A 23989-nucleotide genomic window follows, 5' to 3' on the forward strand; every position below is an offset into this window, starting at 1 on the left:
CAACAAAAAAACCAACAACACTCACCCAGAAAAAGGCCCCACAACCACAGTCATCAGTGCTAGAAGGCCAACATTAAGCTACTGGAAAAATAAGTTATTTAGGGTCTCCTGTCCTGTTCTACAATACTGGGGATAAAAAAAACACCAACCAACCAAAACAAACAAACCAAAACCACCCACAAACGCCAAACCAACAAAATACTCCCTAAACCCAAGAATAGCTACTCAAACTCCTGAATGAAATATTCAACATAACTAAAACTCCACAAATATAGGGTGCCTTTCACATTACCATACTGCCAAGAAATCTTACAATCTAAGAAATTAGAAGTTTCAGTATACAATCAAAGCAATGACTAGAAGTGATGGCAGGGTGGGAAGAACCATATAGAGCTCATTTTTAATGTGGAGATATGCAAAGAAAAAAGGATTTCAATGACACAGCCAGAGAAGTAATCTTTTGCAATTGTGTTCTGAATGGATAAAAGCAAGGCAAGACTGCATTTAGCAGGGTCAGAGAAAAGAAATTTTGCAGGAATAAAACCAAGTTGTTAGGAACCAGGTAAAGCTCTTTAGAGGGACAAAAATCCTTATTAGATGTGACACAGGAAGGTCAGAAATGAAGTGTCACAAGCAACAGCTTCAGTTTTGGCAAACTACCGTAATATCTTAGTCATAACTAATTTAAACCTCATTTTTTTCCTCCCTCAGTCTTTTTCTAGCTCTTTCCTAGGTCAGACAAAGATGCTGGTACAAAAAGGAGTCAGTTATGTACCAGGAGGTGAAACATCCCCTTCCCTAGTAACAAAAACATTCCTGTTCTAGGACAGCAGGCAGTTCTGTATGCTTTTTAGAGAGCATCATTCATAGGGAGGGGCCTCCTTCCTTTAATTGGAATTAAATTCCAATTATTCAGCGATTACCCAAGCAATTTTATTCTACAGATACTAACTTCTCCATCCAGTAGGTATATGTAGGCTCACTTTCAGCTGTGTACCTTCTCTTAGCTTACTGATACTACATACCCAGGTTAACATAAAATAGCAGTTTTATATTTCTCTAAATCTGCTCAAGAGAGTATCAGGTACTCTTTCAGTCACTGCTTATCACATTGCTGACTATTCTTAATTTATATGTCTTCAAGCACATACCTCAGAAAAGAAAAAGAAGATACGTGGCTACATTACAGAAGTCTTACAGGGGCTCAGGAAGAACAATAACAGCAGCAGCAACAAAAAACACCACACATCTCTAGTTTATTAACTTTTTCAGAACTTTATTTTTACTGATTGTTGTCATATTTTCAGTTGTCTCTTTTCTTGTGTTAAAATACCTTCCTGAAAAACACTTCTTTTTTCACTGGTCCAGCTAACCATTAGACAAGAAATCACTTTTGAAATTACTTTCCACACACCCCTCCTTATCTGCACTTGTCATGAATTTCTCCTTTTTTCCCCAGTATTCCAGAAGGCCCTTCCTTCTCACCTGATTATTACTGTTTTCAACTAGCTAAGGGGGAACGCAGAGAAGATGGAGACAGACTCATCTCAGCAGTGCACAGCAGAACAATGAGAAACAATGCACATAGGCTGGAACATGGGAAATTTGAACTTTATAAGGAAATAATTTAAAAATAAAGTTAAAAAACAATGATCAGGGTCAAATACTAGCACAGGCTGCCCAAGGGGCTGTGAAGTCTCCATCCTTTGAGGAATTCACAACTTGACAAGTTCCTGAGAAACCCGTTTTGAACAGAATATGGCTGTACTACAGAACTGTAGAGGTCCCTTCCAGCCTACCCGATTCTTTTCTAAATCACCACAAACAGTAAATCTGTATGTCCAAATGTTAGTTAATAGCAAAAACATTGCAATAAGCAGATTTAGGCACATTACGTATGTGGTATGACCTATGCTGTTTTCATTGTCAGTACCACTGCCATAACCTACTAACTGTTAGGCATTGAAAGAGTCACAGAGCAGTCATCTTTAATACATGATTTTGCACTGAGGTACTCTGGCTACCTTTAAGGTTCATTAAATTTATTTAATTATTAAAAAAAAAAAAGAGAGAGAGTTCATGCTTATTTATTTATTTTTAAAGAGCCTCGACAGTAGAATGGAAACCCAGAGGACAAAGGAAACCTAGCAACATCTTGACCCAGACAACTTGACTTGAGCAGTTTAAAACAGCACTCCTGCCAACACAGTTACATAGCCAGTAGGAAAATCTGATTTATGGGGTTGATGGAGATGTGGGAGGGTAAGTGGGGTAGGAAAAAGTAAGGGTGCAATTTATTTTAACAGAAAACTTCTGGAGTACTTAATACACAATTTAAATATTGCCCAAAGTAGCCATGCCCTCATCTAATTTGTCAGTGGCACGTAAAAACAAAGTGAGGAAAAACACTGAAACAAAATGGACTTTGAAATTTAGGTGCAATTACAGTTGGATGGTATTTACAAATATTTCAAGAACCCCACATTCTAAATACTAAGGCATTATACTCAAGACTGAGTTTTCCACATTTTACTGTGGCATTTGTATACAAGTTGGAACCTTGAAAACACAGAACTGGCAAAATGCACAAACATTTCCAGACACTCAGATGTAAAAGTCAAAGAGCTTTTGTGGGAAGAACACACTGTTGTAATCCTCTTCTAAATGCAAATGCAAACCAAGACACCAACAGACTCTATGTTTTATTGTACTTTTGCTCAGCGGATTAAAGCATCACTGTATCACAACAAAACCACAGTTAAGATTTTCTTCTGCAATAACAAAACATGCCTATGGCTTTAGGAAACTGGAAGAACTACATCTAGATAAACCAATTAAGACGACAAATATTTTGTAACTTTTTCATTAAAGCATAAGAATTTTTGGCACTTTGTTAAATTTAAGCTAATATTTTTCCCTAGAAAGTAGTAAGACATTGCATAAAATATGTCTGATGGAATTATCACCAAGAAAAAAAAATATGGAAAAACACTTATATTACAATTTATATAAATCCACAAATAGATGGTACTATTCGGCCCTTTAAGTATCCAATTCTTATTAAACTAATCTATATTACAAATATAAATGCACCAATATTTTGCTTTCAATTCTTTATACATCATTTCTAGAGGCATATTACAACAAAACTGTTTGTTTCAGAAGTGAAATTCCTTCATAAAAATAAGGGAACCGCCTTATTTCCCAATAACAGTAAGTTGCTAATGCCCAAACAGTAACAAAACCTTTATTGTTTGGGCATTAAAAGGATATATTGCTTAATTCTTTCATTATGACATTTATGGAATTAAGGGAACATTCTTGAATACATATTAGAGAAGGCGTCTTTCAGACCATTAATTGAAATGGCTGACAGGAGAAGATGGAAGCAGCTGTAGAAACTTTAGCTCTATACAGCAAGTCAAAAGGCATACCAGAAGCAAATACTTGGTTTTAACTTACAAGAGGTGCATTATTCTTCTTTACCTACTCCTCACTTAGAGTGGCCACAATATGGTCTTGCTCCATTGGTCAAACAAGAGATGCTCCATTATAATAAACTTACTTGGGAAATAAAAGATCTATTACAAATTCTTTAATATCCACAAGTGCTGTATTTCAGAATCGCCTAATAAAGTTCAAGGAATATAGTCCATTTATCACCACAATTTTTTTAATTAGTTTGTTTTTTTTTTTCCTTCAAAATTTGCGATGAAGGAAGAGAAAAGAAAACACTTTCAATTTCATTAAAAGTGTGCCAAAACAACAACTGGATTCTACTGATTCTGCTGGTCCTTTAAGCCATGGAAAATATGGAAGAGAGCAACAGCATCTTCAGTGCAACAAGATAACCTATTGCATGAACCACTATCACTTGTTTTTGACTCGGTAGCACCCCATTCACTTAAACAGTGCTCCAGACAGTAAGGGTTTCCTGCTACTATTTTTAACTTATGTCATTGAAACAGAAATAAGAACGTGAGCAAAAAAGAGCATAATAAAAGGCCAGAAGTGACAAGTATAAATAGAGGAATGAAATACATGGTTTTCTTAGCTTTCAACTACCAAGGAACATTGAAAGAGAGATCCTTGGTCAATCTTTCAATTATTTTCCCTCTATGCAACTCGGGTCAAGTTTTCTTTCTCTGAAGATTCCAGTTTAAACTGAAGATTATTCACATTTGCTAATGCCTCTTCCACTTCAGTCTTGAGGTTGGTGGAATGAGTGTCATAATGTTGTTTGTTTTCAAGTAATTCTTCTTTATCTTGAATATCTTTTGCAAGATGCTTATTTTCTTCTTTCTGACTTTCTATTATTTTAAGTAGTTCTTCATTTTTAGCCTGCAGTGACTCAAGGCCTTTCAGTGATTTTTTCAACTGAGTCTGAAGCATCCTATTCAAGGACTGCAAAGAAACTAGACTGCAAATTCATAGATGCAGCTCTGTCCAGATGTTTTCTCACTTCTTTCTCGTTCCCCGAGTTGCTCGACCACTGGCTGTAAACCCCAAAATAAGTTACAATTTTTTTCTTTGCAGCGTATCTACCTATTTAAACTCAGTAAGAGGTCTGTATAGCTTGAGATATAAACTAGAAGAAGCCATCAACAAGCCGTCTCACAGTGGACATCTACAATCCCTTCATATTTGTTCTTTGCTGTGCTGTGCCACAGCCTCAACACTTTCCCTCTGTTAGCTCTGTGGAAGGCTTTCTGGGGTATTCTCTTTCCAGAAAGACACAAACTGAGTCTTGGTCTTCCACTTTCTGAGGCTACACTCATAATAACAGGCTGTTTTCCAAACATGCACACTATCTGCACTGTTTCCACTCTGCTTACAACAGAAGAGTCAAACTCCACTCCCCGACCCAAAAAAAACCCAGTAAGCCTAGCTAAGCATTTTCAGAAGGACATATCTGTTTATTCACATCCAGGATCCTTTCACTCCAACACAGTAGCTCATCTACGAGTACTACCATCCAACGCACTTCAGGAATTGTGGGCACACTGCTTTTTCAGTGACTTAGATCTGTAGGGCTTTCTTTCAGAAAACCTTCTGCGATAGTGCTGCAGAGTTCACGAAATGGAAGGACATTTTAGGAAGAGCAACGTTTGTTTCCTTGAGATACTTAATTAATCTCTGTATTTGCCCAACACCCTTAAGAAATGTGTTCCATAATCGGACAAAGACTAGCTGTATCCAGTTTCTGAGATTTGTTCTATGTTTTGTGATCTTTATTGCCCCCCTCAGCTGTCAAGGGTGTCCATGGACTAAAATTAATTTCTTTATGTAGCTGACTCTCAGTACCTTAATTGCTTTAAAAAAAGAAAAAAAAGTAGGATCAAAGGCCTGAAAATAATGCTGGAAGGTAACTAAGAACAGGCAAGTAAGCCCTATGTGGCAAGATAAGCCCAAGCCACAGCCAACTCGCAATAGCTTAACTCTGAACTACTTGAAGCCAGAGCTTGAGCTTCATAATCAGATGCAGTCAATTACTCTGTCATTATCCAGATATAAAGAAGGTGTGAGTTGACAGGGCACCTTATCTAGAAAGTAAGGACATCTCTTAGAATGTGCGAGATGAAGAAAGGTAAGAGAGATCATGACAGATCACCACCAATATACTTTTTTGCTTATCTATGCTTGCTAGGGAATCAATCATGGGTTGCAAGCCAAGCTGAAGCAATGTCATGATGCAGAACAATCAGCTTGTGTCTGACTCCAAAAATATGTATGCTTTTTTTTTTTTTTTTTTTGGTGGTAGAAGAAATTGAGAACAAGATACACAGCCAAACATCATCTGGTAAACACTGGGTGGATAAAACCCATTTTCTTGCTTTCTCTCTAATTAGTGGGGAAAGTCTTGTAAGAGGTTCAGGAAGAAGAGTAGCACTGGTCATGTCAGGCACCCAGCTGAAAGTCAAAGAGAAAAAACCATTCCCTGTCATCACTGTACACAAACTGGGGCTTTGTAAATGCTGAATCATCAACTCTTTCTGTATCAGAGGTGGACTAACGATTCATTCTATCGGACTGTAGAAGGGGAAAAAAAAAAAAAAAGTATTGTGACATTAAATCAGCACTGTATGGTACATTTAACTACGCTGACTTTTCTCTTAAAAAGATCACTACAGATATGTGGCTATGGTATTCTGAGTGAGTCACTGCCACTGGAAATCTCTAAAGCTAAGAAAGAATATTCCTGTCTGTCCTCACAAGCCAGTTTCTGAACCTTTAAATAATTTTAACACATATGCACAATGACAGACCCTATAAATATATATATATACACACACACACACTAAGGATGTAGAAATTCCTAGATGTGTATAATAACATTCTCTTCAGATAGAGAAAAACTTTCAAGATATTTTGGAAAGATTTCACATACCCTACAACTGAGAAATACCACTTCTTCTCCATTATCCTCGGAATTTCTACCACAAAGATTGGAAGAGTCTCCAATTTGCAACTTAAATTTCAAAACTAGAGAGCACACAGTACGGTGAGAACACATTAAAAGGAAACAAACCTGCATTTAGTGCATTGCCTTTCTAGTTTCTATTTAAAAAGGGAATGATTGGTATAATAATTAAAACAGGCTAAGTGTTTGTTAAAACACAATGACAGTTCTGACTACAATCTAATACTTAAGAATCCATGCATGTTACGGTTGACTGGAATTTTGGAGGGGTTTAAGAGTTCGCTACCACACTTTAAAACTAACAGAAGTAGTATGTTCCAAGGACAGCCTAACACTCGAGTAAAAAAAATAAAATACAATTTAAAAAATAGGAAAAAAAAAAAACCAACCAAGAAACACATGGCTAGATGCCTGTATGTATTAAACTACTACTGGACAGGTATGTTACAGCTATTAAGGGCAACCATTGGGGTTTTTTTAAATCCTGAAGGATTCTGGAATATTTTACAGTGCATGGCACAGAGTACCACAAAAAAAAAAAAAAAAACCCAACCAACCTATCCTTGCAATTAACTCAACAGGATTTTTTAAAAATGTGTTTGCAACTTCATTTAAATCTCAAATTACTATTATTGTTGTTTTATGCAGGATATGAATAACTGGTGACTAACAGCCCTGTTGTTACAGTTTACCAGTGTACTGATGACATTAAAAGAACAATGACTAATAATGCAAGGTGTATTCATACTCAACACTGACCATTGTTTTCTTCCCTTTTTTTAAAAAAAATAAAATACACGTCTCAGTCTAGATAATAACGACCACCGCTCAGTTAACAGTGGCAAAATACTGTGAATGAGGAAGTCTAACTGGTCTAACGTGGACTTTTCTGTACAAAAATGTTAACAACAAAGTCCTTGCAGAGCAAAAGTTCTTATAATCCATGATGATTCACAATTGATAAATACCATCCACCATCAATGCAAAGCCAACGGGCAAGAGAGATAAGTTTTGAATACACTTTGAATTGTTTATTTAACGTACTTGGAGGATTCTCTCCATATAATATAACCATGTAGTGATACAAGATAATTCAGATATTTGGGAAAAGTCTCTAGTTTTTCCCCCTCAATTTCTACTTTACAACTGACAGGACTTTATTTGTACCATGCTAAGCTCATCTCAACATCTGGAAAGGGAAAAGAAGTTAGAGAATTTTAAATTCTACTAGTTATTTATTCCTATTTATTTTCTTCCAACCTGGAATGTAGTCTCTGAACTTCAAAATTTTAGAAAATTTAAAACATGAGGAAATTATAGCATTCATTTGAGAAAAGCTCCCAAGAAGCACTGTTAATTTTAACTCAGTACTGGGATTAAAAACTTCTCAAATTGCTCCAGAGCAGCAATACTGTAAGAAGTGCAACATTATTTGTCCTAGAAAACTATAAACCCAAGTACAAAATGACCCAGCATCAAATAATCCTTCACTATCCTGCAGACTCAGTATATCACAGCAACAACAAAAAATACGCATAGAAATCCCTAATTTCCAAAATATTTCAACACTATAGTTTTAAGAATGTCATCTCACTGCAGGAAGCTTCAGAGTCTTTTGGCTTAAACACTATCCTTAACATTATCAATGCTGCTAGGGATCAACGTCTGACCTCTACTGCTTGCTAAAGATACTCAAAATTATCACCGAGAATATGATGCAGGGTTGGAGAATGCATGATTTCCTTTCAACTAGTTTATCTAGCACTTCCATTGTTCTGTGGACTAGAACAAGCTTCCTTTCTCTAGCATGGATTCTATTAGGCTAAAAAAAAAAAAAAACAAACCACAACAAGAAAATCGGCAACAACAAATCACGCAGATATTGCCATGAATAAGCAGCAACGTGTAAATATGGTAAAATGACATTATTTTTTATGGTCAGCCAAAGAAGAAAAAGACTGCGACACAGTGATGTAAGCAGATCCATACAAGTGCACAAAGCCACCATGTACAGGTCCAGAACTGCCATACATTATGTATAAATATAATATATATTATATATAATATATACATAATGCTTTAATCATTAATTAATGAGTTAAAACCCACCTTAGAACACACCAGAAATTACATTACATTAATAACCAGACCACATGTATTCTCTTTTTCTTTACCGTTTTTTCTTTCACACAGTATCTTTACACGACACTGTGTACTCCGAGGTTTCAGGAGGTGCCAGGAAGGTCCAACATTAGAAGACTGAGCGCCGACACCCGTGGGGGGAGGAAGGGAGGCTGGAGAAGGAGGAGCCTTCACGACATGAAAACGAAAGGAGATGGGCCTAAAGCTGCCGAGAGACTAAAGGTTACCTCAAATAAAAGCCTCTTACCTGATTCGTGACCTGAAAAGGAAGCAGAAAACAAGGGGGAGTTAAGACCCCAATTAGATCCGCGGGCTAAGGCCTCTCCCCGCTCCCTGCCCCCACCAGCCGCCCCTCAGCCCGCGATGCTGAGCCCGGGCCGGCCCCGACCCCTCTTCCCTCTTCCCTCCCACCGGCAGCCAGGCAGCCTCCCCACGGGCACTCACGTCGGGGTTGGCCTCCAGGGGCAGCCAGCGATGAGGCTCCATAGCGGCAGTAGTAGTAGCAACGGCGGTTCCCGGTACCGGCACTGACAGCGCCTCACGCCGCCTCGCCTCAGATCTGACCCGGGACCGCACCACCGGGAAAGCGGGGGGTGGGGGAAGGATTAAAAAACCCCAAACCCTCCCGCGGACCCAACCAAACCTCTTCCCGGCTCCGGAGCGGCGGGACAACACGCCACAACGGCGATGAACGCCTTCTCCCGAGCTGCTGCCAGACAAAAGAAGGCGGGAAGATTTCCCGCTTCCCACCCTCTTGGCTCCCCCCCCGGCAATGGACTCTCCCAGCGGGCAAGGGGTGGTGCCTCGGAGGTCCCGATCCCGGCCCCAGGGGGCGGCAAACCTGACGCTCCACCCGGGATGACCCGGCTCCAGCCGCTCTTTTACTGGGAAAAGTATTTCTCTTCTCAACTCAGAATGGGCTGGGTTGGAAGGGACCTTAAAGATCATCGAGTTCCAACCCCCCTGCCATGGGCAGGGACACCTCCCACTAGAGCAGGTTGCTCAAAGCCCCATCCAGCCTGGCCTTGAACACTTCCAGGGATGGGGCATCCACAACTTCTCTGGGCAACCTGTTCCAGTGCTTCACCACCCTCACAGTAAAGAATTTCTTCCTAATATCTAATCTCAATCTCCCCTCTTCCAATTTGAAACCATTACCCCTTGTCCTGTCACTACACTTCCTGACAAAGAGTCCCTCTCCGGCTCTCCTGTAGGCTCCCTTCAGATATTGGAAGGCTGCTATGAGGTCTCCCTGGAGCCTTCTCTTCTCCAGGCTGAACAACCCCAGCTCTCTCAGCCTGTCTTCATAGGGGAGGTGCTCCATCCCTCTGATCATCTTTGTGGCCCTCCTTTGGACCCGCTCCAAAAGGTCCATGTCCTTGCTATGTTGGAGGCTCCAGAGCTGGACACAGTACTCCAGGTGGGGTCTCACCAGCACGGAGCAGAGGGGTAGAATCACCTCCCTGGACTGGCTAATTATGCTGCTTTTGATGCAGCCCAGCCTGCAGTTGGCTTTCTGGCTGTGAGTGCACACTGCCAGCCCATGTAGAGCTTTCCATCAACCAACACCCCCAAGTTCTTCTCCTCAGGGCTGCTCTCAATCCATTCTCCCGTCCGGCCTGTCAAAGCCCATAAGCTGGACCTCCGGGCCAGCCCAGCATGTGCCCAGAAAGACCTGGGGGGCAGCAGGAACAGGTGGCTGAGCGTACGTGTACATGGAGGGCGAACACAGAGGGTGCCTGGAAGATGGAAGCTGTGCCAGTTTACAGTCAAACCAACGTCCTGTGAGAGAAGGAAGCAGTACAATACGAGCAAATGCCGTGTCTGGGTACTGTAGAGATGGGAGTACCAAAGTGCCAGGCGGCCAGAAAGGCAGGGTGTTGGGGACACCGTACAGTTGAGGGACTGTAAAAACCACTTAACAGATACCCCTTCTCCCACCGGCCTGAAAAGCTCTTTGAAGAACACAGTGTAGTTCTTTAGAGCGTTGACGCAAATGACACCTCATTCTGCAAATGTAAAGCTTATGAAATGGAGTAAATTACCTAACGATGTTTTTGTTTTATTTTACCCCCCCTTATCACTTAGCAGGACTACGGTGATGCTACATGCCTGTGCCTTAAGCTTCTATATTGACCTCTCAACAATACTGTAGCGTATCTCTTCAGCAATCCAGCCCGCTTGCAGCTCATGAGATTTGTCTTCTAGTTTCTATACCAAGCATCACCTCGTATTCTCAGCCCTCACCTAGCCAAGAGAAGGGCCAGTACTGTCACATCGCCATCACAGTCTGCATCTGCCATGAAAAGCTTCATAGAGCACACTTACAGAAGGCAGAATTTTCCAAAGATAGGGAGTTTAATTCTGTGGATGGGGAGACAAGCTGATATCACTACATACTTCACCACCTTCTGTTCCAAATCCAAAGAACTAAACGCGTGTTCACATGTTGGTGAAAATAACCCCCAAATAACTCCAAATTTCAGCAAATGATTCTGTAATTACCGAACTACCAAGATATTCAACTCCACATCTACCTCCAGACCTTGGAGAAAGAATGAAAAGGAACGTAACAAATATTAGTCATAGTGTTAAAGGCACTACTAAGCGACTTGATGAAATTGTAATATAAAATAATATGTAAAGTTCTCTAGATAACAAAGTATGTAAGAGTTACCTAAGCTAAGAACAAAGAGATTGTTAAATCAGGTCCTTGCTATCACAGACAGATCTTACCAGTACGTACATTTCTAGTGTTTTGACAATCATGAGGTCATAAAAACACATACTACTTAAAAACATTTGCACGCTTAATTAGATACTTTAAAAGGGAGAGGCCAGGATCAGACAGACCAGAAACGTATAAAGCTCATAAACACACACCATGTTCCATAATAATTACTCTTCTCCCCAAGCATCTTTTTAATTCTTTAATTTCAATTCTTTCATTAACATTTATTGAAAATACTTAATTTTGAACTAGCAAGCGCTACTGCATGACAAGTTACGTTTCACTGCTCCGTCACAGTCTTACAATAGATCTACTGAGACTGCAGCATTACAATATAGAAAGAAAAGCTAAAAGCAAATCTAAAACCAGTTACTAGAGAAATCTAAGAATATTTGTTATTTTTAAAAGGTGAAACTGGCGATGGATCAGCGATAATTTAGGACTCCAGCCACACCCCAAACTTACTTCAGTATGCTCAGTATGCAAAGTTTATTTAACATGTTTCTAGCCGTTGTTTTACAGTAAATGACCATTTTTCCAGCAAACCGAAGACATAGTTTATCTACACAAATCACCCATGAACTGCACAGTTTATTGGCAGGTGTACAGGCTGATTACACAACACACCTGCAAAAAGCACGGTCACTCTACTCCATTCAATACACCATATGTGCTGCGTACACACGGAACAGTACATGATTTATGTACCCAAGACTGTTGTAACAGAGAGCGCCAACAAAACCTTGACGCCAGTTAACAACAAGCCAAACCGAGTCAACAACTTGTTGCGCAAACCGGTTGTGACTTGAACTAGCGTTTCTGAAAGTCTCCCCAAACGATTCTCATGCCAGCACCATTTCCTAAGCCATCGCTTGCATAAGCACCTGCACAGGGGACTGCGGCAGGAGGGCACGGCCAGCCTGAGGTGAAGCACGGCAAGGCCACGGCCTGCTAGGCCCCAACCTGCAAAGGCTCTGAATCATCATCCGCGGGCGACCTTTTCCACCCGCTGCCTGCAGACCCAATAGTGTCTTAAAACGCAGTCCTAGTTTTACTTCCATCTATTTAAGCGATTTACTTCGAGAAGGACAATTCCTCCCCCCAACACCCGCCCGGCCTCACACAGACCCAGCCTCAACGCGGAGGCCCCCAACCCGCGCGCGCGGGCAAGCTCCGCCCCCCCTGCCAGGGGAGAACAGCGCATGCGCCGTACCCGGCAGCCAATAAGGGCGAGGCCACTGGCCCTGCCTCGCTTTGAGACGGCTCGGAGCCAATCAGAGCGGCTGGCGTTGTGTGGCGGAAGTCAGGCCTCGGCGGGTGCGCGGCGCCATGGCAGCGGGTTCTGTGGCGGTGCTGGCGCGAGCGTTGGAGGCGCTGGGTGAGGGGACCGGGAGGGGACCCCGGTGTGGGGCTGAGGGGAGCTGGGCCTACCCAGGCCTGCGGGACGGGGTGTAGGGTGGAGCGTTCCCTCCTCCTGAGGGCTTAGTTGGGGCCGTCCGGCGGACACACCTCACCCAGGGCCCGGGTCCTGCCGTTCCAGCGGGTGGAGGCTTGTGCTGGGCCAGCGGGGGCTTTCCCGAGCTGCCCGCGGGGGCTTCGCCGCAGGGAGGGGGAGCGGAGGGGGCTAGATGAGGCAGCGTAGTCGTAGGGAGAGCAGCGGTCCTGTGCTGCCAGTGCCGGAGGGCAGCTCTGGCCATGCCCAGCTTCCCGCTAAGCGGATAGTGCGGATGCTGCTCCGTAGGGCCGGGGGAGTTATTCAGGGCTGTCAAACTGTGTAGTTGCATAGACTTAATCTATGATTTCGGGGCTTTATGGAGTCCCTCTTATTAGATTTCAGTTGGGACACTGAGCAGGTCACATCAATGCAATTCAGGATAAACTCCCTTAAAGAAAGCTTTGCTTTTAAGGTAAATGTGTGCATTATGACTCAGGAATTCTTCAGAGAGAGATTAGATTTATTATGGTAACACTTCAAGGATTTGCTTCTGATTGCAACTGCCTGTGTTTTTCAGATGTTGGTGGTGCAGCAGATAAGATTAATTTAATACCTCAAGACTTTTTTGCAGAACTGGTAAGGAGGGTAATAAATTGGATGTGGAATGGCTTTTGGCACGCTTTGATTCTGGGAAACGTTTTTGTTTAAGCTCTTCTGGTTTTTGTCTGTTGTAAAGGGAATTTTACATGTGCGGTAGCTTAGATTTACATGACGCCTAAAATGGACCAGTCCTGCTAAGAGCAATGAGATTGCATTAAATTTATGTTTTTGTCACAGTAGACTTGAAAAGACATGGTTTTGCCTTGCATATAAATAAGATACCAAGCTAGCTTGCTAGAAAACATTCAGCTTGTTTACCTTAGTGTGTACTTGAAAAGGATGACTGTTCAGTTAGTGTGAAAATGGTGTGTTAAGTAGGAGTAGCTAGTGAGGTAGTAACTAACAGTCTTGACTGCGTTTATTTGCTTTTCTTGGGTTTGATGTAACTTCACAATTAGTCATTTCAATGGCTTTATTCTTCTCTCTGCATTTGGAGCATCCTCCTGTTGTCTGTTTTTGCATTAATCGGTTTTCTTTTTTGTTTTGTAATCTCCAAGTAAGCGAACTAGCTTTATCTTGTATGTTAAAATATGCATTAAGAATATTTTCAAACTTACTTTCTTTACAGTGTGAACAAATAATTCAACATCTGAACCATAAGATCCCGGGTGTAAACACAGCTGAACTCTGTCAGGTAGGCTTGGATTCTAGCACTTGCAAGCAAATGCATTAGTTGTATATGCTGTAACTAGATTCCCCAAGTCAATTTTTTTGGTGTGTGTATGTATACACAAAGAGGTTTTTATTAGTGCATAATTTATTATTATTTGTAATTGTTTGAATATTCTGTTTCTAGAGAATTCAAACATCTGGAATTGAGATTAATGTTGGTGACTTGGCAAGAATAGCTAACGTTATTTCCTTTCTGTTTAGGTAAGCACAAAATAATGTTTTTTGCCTCATGTTTTTTCCCTCCACCCCAACTTAATTGTGGTATTAAAAAGTGACATCAATGTGGGTATAAAATCAATTGATGTGGGAAAAGAGCAAAAGTTTGTAACTTCCAGTATATAAAAAAAAAATAACTTTTGGGCTTAGTTTATAATCTTTAAAAAAAAGTGTAGTTACTTAATATGTAGTGTTACTTTTTGTAATAAAAATAGAGAGGAAATTGTTTGAAGATCCTTTCTGCAAGCTTTAGGACTACTGGCAAAATAAAAGAGGAAGTTAAGCTCAGTCATAAAGTGAAGTCAGCTGGACCTTTGCCTGCAAGAAGTGTGTTCTACAAACTTCTTTTTTTTTTTCTTAGATATTAGGAATCAGCATATGTTCCTAGCACACAGTTTTATAATGTTGAACTCTACTGTGATAAGAGTAGAGTTTTTAGGTAGTATTTTCAGCTGTTGTTTTGCTGTACGTTTTTCTATTTTGAGAAAGATAAAATTTTCTAGATCTTGTTTTTTTAATATCTAGTATCTAAACATTTTATGTGACATTAATATGACTGAAGAAAATATCAGTAGTAATCAACATACTACTTCCTCTATAAAGTACAAAGCCTTAAATTATATGAGACCATACTACTTGGATGACCAACTCTTCTTTTATTAATGCCCCTTTAAAAGGAGCGGATCTGTATGAACAAACTTAGGGTGCAAGATTTTTTTCACTTGTTTCTGTTGAGGAAATCGAGTTGCAATTTTCCTCTAGACTTGCTACCTTTTCAGTTGAGCGTTTATTGCATCATTTGACTCCTGTTAGTACCAATTATACCATTACCTGGAGGTTTTTACTTGCCTTTTGGTGATACTTAAATTACCTCTTCTAAATGTTTAATTGAACTGCCTTGTTTCTAAAGTAATAATGTTGTTTAACTGCTCTATGCACACATCTTTCACTGAATTATGTCTTTTTTTCAGTTGCAACAGCACTTGGAGGCTGTGATTATTTTTGTTTTAATGTTGTGTGTTGTGCAAGCCAGGCAAAGCTTGGTCTCTGCATGTTAAGATACATTAAAAGTCAAGTCATGTTGGTTTTTGCATGTGGATACAAAAGATTAGTAAAATATTCTGAAAAAAAAAAAAAGGCTGCCTAATTATTATAAAGTACATAGACGCATAAAGCAGAAATTAAAAATTGCCTGTTTGGGGTGAAGTGAGAAATTTTATTAAATTTGTGGAGAATGAAATTTATGTTGTATTCTTTGGATATACCTATAGCACAGCAGCCAGAAACAATCTCTCTACAGAAGAGCTCGTCGCCACCTTGGACAATACAGTCAGTGTGCTGCCAAAACATGCAGTTCAAGTTATTCGTCATGTATGGAACGAGCAGGGCAAATCCATTAGTGTGTCAGAAGATGCAAGAAATATGGCCACAGTGGGGCAGGTAACTAAATGACAAAGTGCAGTTGAGTTAATAGTTAACTTTTCAGAAATGTCAGTGCTTCATTGTGTATGTTGTATTGTCAAGCATGTGGTGGTATCTTCACTGCCTAAAGCTTTCATATATATATATGTATGTATATATATGTATGTATATGTTGCCAAATGTCTACCCAGATAAAGCATATACAGTAAAGGCTGTCTAAATGCAGAACAGTATTCTAATATTATTGTTTGGATCATAAATGAACATTTTGTACCTTTTGATATACCTTTTGATAAGTTAGTCATTCATAGTACTATTAGGGAAGGTGAGTGGCAGTCGGTGTGGCAGACAATTGTATGAGCTGTTTATGTAAATCCATTTTAAATGTAATTGAAATAATTCTTTAGAGTTGATAGCACCAGCACTTAATTGTTTTATTCTTTGTCTCCCTTAAGTTTAAACTTTTTTAAAGATACTTTCTGTCAATTTCCAGAATTTCCAGCATAGCTTTTTTTTTTTTTTGAAAAAATAGCAGAGTGTATTTGCATTTTAAGGTATTTTATTCTAGTTTCAGAGAGTGTGGAATTATGGAAAAAAAATCTATATCTGAGGCTTGATAGTAAGCTTCTAAAGGCTCTCTTCACTTTAGCCTTTTTATGATAAGCAGAATTGTTGAATAAAAATGATGACTTGCCTATCTGAAATGTATTTATGGTGTACTTTGATTTATCCACAATACAGTTTGAAATGCCTTACTCTTTTGCGTTATTGTTGTTATAAAATTTGAGAACTGTCTGAGGTTTTTGTTTCCACTTGATTTAGAAACTTCTAAATAAACATGACAAAAGCATGAGTGATATGCAAGCCAGATGAACTCTCTGGCTCAAGCTTCTCTTGCTAGAACTTTTAAATAGACTGTACTTGACTGTTGACAGTACTTGAATAAGGAAAAACAGATTAAGTGAAGTAACTTATTCAACTGCTTATTTTTTCACTATGAAATGGAAGGCAGATGATTTAGTGTTCACAATAATATCTAAACATGTGTGTGTTTCCTGTTTGGATAGAAGCTCTAGGTGTCCTATATTGCCTGTAAAACATCCATTCAACAGAATAGCAATGGTAGGCTAGATCTTTTTTTAACACTGTTTCCAATTATTCTTTGCAGTTTGTAGATATTGAATGGAAACTGGGAGTTGCGATGAGCTCTGACACCTGCAGGTCTCTGAAGTATCCTTATGTTACAGTGACCCTAAAAGTGGCAGACCCTTCAGGACAAATAACGGACAAATCTTTTGAGATGACGATCCCACAGTTCAAGGTCTGTAATTGGTGTTACTTGATTCAGTCTCCTAAAAATAACAGTGACATCGTTGTGAAGGAACAACTGTATACCTCAATGCATACGTTTGTGTTGCTTACTTACTAATACAGTCATCCAAAGGTGAAGCATTAAATAAATATTTAAAATGCTGAACCTAATTACTTATTTCATAGCATTTAGTTCTACATCACTTAGACGAAAATGTTAGTTTAGCAGTAGTTAATTGGTTCTCTTACAAATAAGTGAACAACTGAAGATGTAAAGACTCTTGGGTCTTTCCTGTTAGCTGTCACTCTGCCTTATTAAAAACGGATAGGATATTCTAAATCTATGGAGCTGTTCCCAGCTTCAAAATCTAAAATTTGGGTTAAGCCTAACATTTCCTAATAATTAGGAATAGAGGTCGGTCAGCTTTGTCACCACTGGCTTTTAATTGCTATGACTTCATCTGTCAACTTAAGTAACTTTATTTAATTTTGTACAAACGTGGCACTTCTGTTGTCATTCCTCTTTAAAGGGCGAATACATGACTTAGAATATCATACGATCTTACAAACAAATCCTCAGAGTTGGATTGGCAGGAATTTGAGAAGGATATTCTGAATCCTTAGGTGTTGTGAAATGTTGTATTCGTTCTGGCTGAAACCTATTTAATAATTTGCTGTTCAACTACTGTTAGAAATGGATGCTATACTTGAGAAGCCTGCATTATTTCAGCTGGGAATAGAAATCTTTGTGTGAGAAGGCTTTTTGGTGTTTGTTTTGTTGTGGTGCAAGAGCTACTTTGTATTTTTCTTTGATAGCATTTCTCCTATTAATAAGCAAGCCCATGCAAATAAGGCATCACCTGTGTAGATTTAATAGTGAATGTGCTCAAAAGCTAAGCAGCCCACAAAAAGAAAAGCAGAAACTTTCAGTTCAAGCTGCAAACTGTTAACTGGAAGAGAGAGGGAATGTGAGAATCTCATGTTGTGTCTTTTGTCTAACATGCTAGTTTGAACTACAGTTCTAGCTTTTGTTCAAGCAATTGAAATTTATCTTAACTCTTGCTTTTTAGAACTTCTTCAAGCAGTTCAAGGAAATGGCAGCTGTTCTTGAAACAGTTTGAAGAGAACTTATTTACACTGAAACTTTGGACAGACTTAGATCAAGTAAACTTTCCATTCTGCACAGGGAATAAAGTGCCATTGTACAGCAAGGTATGTATCCTTGTCTTTTCGACAGGTATTTGTCAGCATCATCCTTGCATTGCTGTGAAGATGTCTTATCTTTTGAGTACTTGAAGCCAAGTCTTCAGTGTTTGTGAAAATGTGTTCAACTTTTCTTCATCCTGGTGGACAAAAAGATCAGGATGTGTATGCAGAAGCATCACTGTAGACCTTCTCTAATATCCAAGAGCAAGAAACTATGTGTAAGAAACTACGCATTTAACTCTGGAGTGTGGAAAGGCACATGAAAATGTTGACTGGGAAGATACAGAGAGAAGTGTAAATCCCATGGTAACGCTTTTGTCCATAAAATTCAGATGTGCTTAGATTCAACAATAATATTAAATGTAAGGAGTATATGAAGTTACACATAAGAAGCATACAGTTACTGAAGAATAGCAATGTCATGTTGTTAGTTGCAGGTACTTGCAGTTCTGGCTTTCAGTCTTCTTTTAATAACTGGAGAATGTACTTGTCTCCTAACAGCTTGTTTATTTCAAATGCTTATTTCCCACGACCTAGGCTTATAAAACTGAGTTAATGCATTAAACTTTACTGGAGACCTAAAATTTATTCTCTGAAATGAAGTCTGGGGCTAATTTTAAATAAAGATAGAAAGGTGAATTTAATTCAAAGGCATTTTAATATATTTCTGTCTTTGCATTTAATCCAACTCTAATCTGTAGTACTCTGCTTGGTGTTTTGATCAGCAGTCTTTCTGATTAAATTAGAATATTGATGTAGTTGCCTCACTCCAAACTCTGAACAAGCAAAGTCAAGAGGAAACTTGAAAATTCAGGCTGGAGTTTTAGCCAAGCACATCAGCGAAAGAACCACACTACTAGTCAGCAAGATTTCTTTGCTGTTTATGTTCTGTGGCGAGAATCCACTGGACTGTGGTGCACGTGCTCGCTGTCAGAGAATGTCCTAACCACCAAAATTTTGACTCTGATTCTGAAGAATGGGGGCATTTCCAAAGGGAGAGTGATAAATCCAGTGTGCTTGCATGCTCTCTTTTTTTCTTCCTTGTTTTGTTTTGTTTTTTTTCTTGCTTTCCATAAGCAAAACACAAACTGCAAACCTAGTAGGATGTAATGAAAACAACACTTGCATTTCAAGGTGTGGTGGTGACGTAGAGCAGGTAAAACTGAAGAGAGGCAATTCATACTGATAGGCAGACTGAAGCTTATGCTGTAACTTCAGAATGGTAGAGACTGAGAAGCGGTTTTGCTGGGACAGATCCTCAAGTGATTTCAGGACACCTTAAATGAGAACATCTACCTTTCTAACCTACTTAGGTTTTTTTATTAACTTTTTTAGAAGCTGGCTGAAAGTCATTGATACAGGTTATGCCTGCCTTTTTGTGTCATGAGAATAAACTGCAACATACTGTGCGTGCTGCATACTGCAGTCCTTTCAATAAAGAGAGCTAAGCCCCCCCTATTTGGGCATTATGCATGGTGCATAAAAACAGTATTTGGAGTTGCTTAGAAGCCCAAGTAAGTGAAACAGGGTTGGCTTTAACAAAAGGTACTAAAAGTTTTGGGCTGTGGCCATTGATCTGGATGATACTTCCTTCCTGCTACACTGAGGTGTCTTGCTTTGTGGCTGGGGAGAGCAGATTGCTTTTTTTCCAGGACCCTCTCAATGGTTGCAAAATGGTCTTAGGAACACATTTCCCATTTGCCTTTTCCCTTGTCTGTCTCCAAGGGTTCGGGGCTGAACATAGTGCAAAAAATCCTCTGTCAAAAAGTGATGTGGGCAGCTGATTTTTTTTATTTTATTTGTTTTTAATTTGCAGAAGTTGGAGTATAAGGCTGCTATAAACTGGAAAACGTCATTCTTTGGGCTAGTGAATCAATTGGTTTACATCAATGCAAGAGTTCCAGAAAAATAATACTTTTTAGTAAAACTGGAGCCTTACAAATACTTCCTGTTTTGTTCTAATGCACTTAAGTTCTTCATATAGCTGGAAATATTTGTGCCTTCATTGGAAGTGGATGGAAAAGATTTAATTAATCATGTCTTGTAGAAACAACAATTTAGTAGATGCTGGGAGGTAATGAGGAAACTTTTAAGTTACCGTTCTTGCTTGGTCCATGAGGAAGAGGAGAAAGTTGGCAGCCTTTGAAAAGTCTTACTTAGATTTTGTCAGGTCAAATATTCTAGAAATATTAGTGAATACTTTTGAAATGTCCCTGAACTCCAGCATGTTGTAACTCTGCCTGGAAGATGCCTGAACATGTGTGCTATACCAGCACAACTGTCTGAGAATTTTCAGAGGTGTTTTTGGACATCTAGGAGATGTGATTAAAAGTTGGCTATGTACTCAGACTTCTGAGATTTGTCCTGATCTCTATCGGTAGGAATTCTTATACTGAGTAATGGAAGAATTAAATACTTTATTAAAAAAAAACCTAACTAAAACCCTAACAGTTCTCAGGGTAGCAATATTAACATGTTCAAACAAGCTGTTGAATTGTTTGTCTGTATGTGCAGGAACCAAATCTCATCAAGAGAATCAGGAGTCCTTGCGTGTTCGTAATTCGACTTGTTGTCTGATACGAAATTGTATAACATGAACATTTTTCTAAGTCCACAGTCATTAAACATATAGGTAACAAAGGTAATGGTGGTCTGTATTTTGTTTTAAGCCTACTGTATGAAAGTCTGTCTCATAATGGTTAAAGTTCAGGACTAGACTATGACTAAACTTCTTTCCTTATTAAATTAGGATGAAGTTCAGACTTATGTAGTCTTTCTCTGATGGGATACCAAGGAGTTGAGGGATAACTGCAGGCTCCAAGGAGTATTTTTATCAACTATTTAAAGCCAGACAAAATGCTGTATTGAACCAGGAAAAGACAGAAGACATATGAGACTAATGAAATCTTGCAGGAAATTGCATTCAGGTGGTTCTCTTTCCTTAACTATTTAGAAGACAAGTAAACAATTTTTCTTTTCAGCATTTGCCTGAAACAGAGCAAGAGGAAGGAAAAGAGTCTCACACAGTAAACAAACCCAAGGGAGGCAATAATGAAAGAGTCCCCTGGCAATGACTGTCGTCTTCATCACATGACCTTTTTTCTTTTTCCATTAGTTTCCAACCTACTAGCTATTTCGTAGAAAAACGGAGAAAGGCCCATGGAAAGAGTGCACAAATGGCTGTAGTCATTTCTGTGTACTGGTTTATACATCACACTTCGGTCTAATCATGGCCGAAGTAAAAAGCGTGTCTATGTTAGCTTAGTGTTTCTGCTTCCACAAAATTGTACTGCCCTTCTTCAACCACATTGTAAAGGTCTGTAACCTTGTTCTACTGGACCCTGCCCATCCCCTTTTATTTTTTTTTTTACCTTCCTACTTTCAAGCCTTTGCACTCTGTTTGAACACCTGAAGATACATTACTTGGACCAATTATAAATAGAGGTAGAGAAATGATAAATTTGAGGGAGAGGAAGAACGTTTCTTTTTCCTTCTTGCCTTCTTTCCTATCATATTTGTGTGTTTTATTACCCTTGTAACTGTAGGTGTAACAAGAGGGTAATTTCCAGTCATTTGCAGAGGCATGCAGCGTTCTTCTGTTGAGTCTTTGTGGGTACTAGAAGAACATACAAAGGTGCCTGAGTCATTTAATCTACCTGCAGCAAAAAATGCCCCATCTTTGAAGAACCTTTGCAACAGGGGGAGGGACTTAAAATGCAGCAGCTTCTAGCTTATCCAGTACCCTGTGGTTGCCTTGACCTGGAGCTTGCATGGTGTGCTACTGTAGTCCTCCCTCAGGCTCAGTCACCTCCTAAACAACTGGGTTTGCTTGTCACCCTGTGCCTTTGGCCAAATGTTTCCTTTCCTTGTGCTTATGCTGTACAGCACTGTCCATACCCATCCGCTTCCACTCGGGGTGCTTGAGCTGCTGATAGGAAGCGTTTGTGTTAGAGGGATGATGTTGGGCACTCCTCATACCCTGTCCTGCATGCTTTGGAAGAGTTCCTAATGCTTGCGTCCATGTGAAAAGCATGAAGAACAGTGGAGAAACGACCTGCCATTTGTACTGAGTTGCTGGGATAAGTCTGTTAGTTATCTATGACTTTGTGTCATTGAGGAAATAGGGAAGCTGAGATTTTTATATTCTCAGAGAAGGCTAATTTTAGTGTTTCTAGGTTTCCTCTCTCTGTGCTGCATTTTTCTCCTATGACTAATTATGGTGAGCTGCCTTACCTGTGGGAACAATTTCTGTCCAATATGCGTAGGTGCCATAGTTTCCAAATACTGTGTTTACATTATAAATACTGTTATATCTATAAGTGGGTAATTTCAGTGTCAGTTTTATACTTCACATATTAAGCTTTGGAACAGTAAGCTTTAAAAAAAAAAAAGGGAACTTTTTTTACTTCATACAATAAATTTTGGTTCTATGTAGTATTTTAAGTGGAATTTGTCATAACATTGGTCACCAGGTGGCACTCCTGCTATAGACTTGATACGTGGTAATCCTTTGAGAGCTTGTCTGACAATAGCATAAGGACTTCTCATTTTCTCCCTGGTATGGCTTATATCTGGAACTGTACACATTCATGTCACCACAACTTCCATCCTACCTCTTACGTTTTAGGGAAATACTTAACTTCTGTGTGAATTATTAAAAAGATAAGTGTAAAGATTTCCAGTGACACAAACAACATTAAACATTTTAATGATATCAGAATATATTCCATACAGTGTATATTTGCGGTAGGTTAAAACAGTAATTTAATTATACTAACACTTCTGCATTATGAATTGCTCTTTAAGTAGTATCATGGTACATATCTATTGGGGCCTATTCTTGTTTTATGTTTTTTTCCTTGTTGATACATCAAATCATAGAATGGGCTGGGTTGGAAGGGACCTTAAAGATCATCTTGTTCCAATCCCCCTGCCATGGGCAGGGACACCTCCCACTAGAGCAGGTTGCTCAAAGCCCCATCCAGCCTGGCCTTGAACACTTCCAGGGATGGGGCACCCACAACTTCCCTGGGCAACCTGTTCTAGTGCATCGACACCCTCACACTGAATAATTTCTTCCTCATATCTAATCTAACTCTACCCTTTTCCAGTTTGAAGCTGCTACCCCTCATCCCATCACTACATGCCCTACTACAAAGTCCCTCCCCATCTCTCCTGTAGGCCCTCTTTAGGAGGGCTGCTATAAGGTTTCCCCGGAGCCTTCTCTTCTCCAGGCTGAACAACCCCAGCTCTCTCAGCCTGTCTTCATAGGAGAGGTGCTCTACATCTCTCAAATAGATTTTTCTAGATCTGTATCTTATTCATAGAACAAGCATTTGTATTTCTCTATCCAAGTTTTCATGCAGTTTAACCACTCTTAAATTCCTTTTTCCATACTTTATTACGCAGCCTAGTTCTTGGTGTTATTATGCTACACTTAGGAATATACTCCTCTGCCACTGAAAGTGGCCCTGTAGCTTAATTCCCTTGTGAACTACCTCTGAATCAGAAAAATAGCATTCAGATGTTCTTGGTAGTACTGAATCTGCAAAGAATTTTTCTGTTCCCCGTTAATGGGCCCAGAATGTCATCACTACTGTGTCTTAAGCAGGTTACAGTTCTTTTCAAAAAAAGTATTCATTGGAGAGCTTGGCCAATTTAAAGCTAGATGGGCTTCCTTCCCAGTCGCGCTTCTGAACTGGCAAGTACTGGATGCTGTAACCACACGTGAAGCTTGAGAGGGGTGTTAAAGTTTACATTTAAAATGAGTAGA

The 23989-nt window shown here is 39.6% G+C and overlaps 2 protein-coding genes across 2 annotated transcripts in view; one reads left to right on the forward strand and one right to left on the reverse strand.

Moving 5' to 3' along the window:
- The window catches only part of UCHL3 (ubiquitin C-terminal hydrolase L3), a 44787-nt gene extending 35652 nt beyond the window's left edge, over window positions 1-9135 (reverse strand). Inside the window, exon 1 of the mRNA XM_074147632.1 lies at window positions 8998-9135. The gene's annotated coding sequence lies outside the window, so the exon portion shown is untranslated. The remainder of the gene's footprint in view (window positions 1-8997) is intronic.
- A 3460-nt stretch (window positions 9136-12595) lies between these two features.
- Window positions 12596-20975, forward strand: COMMD6 (COMM domain containing 6). Its single transcript, XM_074152295.1, has 7 exons — window positions 12596-12672; window positions 13307-13365; window positions 13958-14023; window positions 14186-14262; window positions 15549-15717; window positions 16868-17020; window positions 18081-20975. Exons 1-7 carry the CDS (start codon window positions 12624-12626, stop codon window positions 18129-18131), a joined length of 624 nt encoding a protein of 207 aa, XP_074008396.1. The 5' UTR covers window positions 12596-12623; the 3' UTR covers window positions 18132-20975.
- The last annotated feature ends 3014 nt before the right edge of the window (window positions 20976-23989 follow it).

This window comes from Numenius arquata, chromosome 1, assembly GCF_964106895.1.
Source record: "Numenius arquata chromosome 1, bNumArq3.hap1.1, whole genome shotgun sequence".
Taxonomy (NCBI): domain Eukaryota; kingdom Metazoa; phylum Chordata; class Aves; order Charadriiformes; family Scolopacidae; genus Numenius; species Numenius arquata.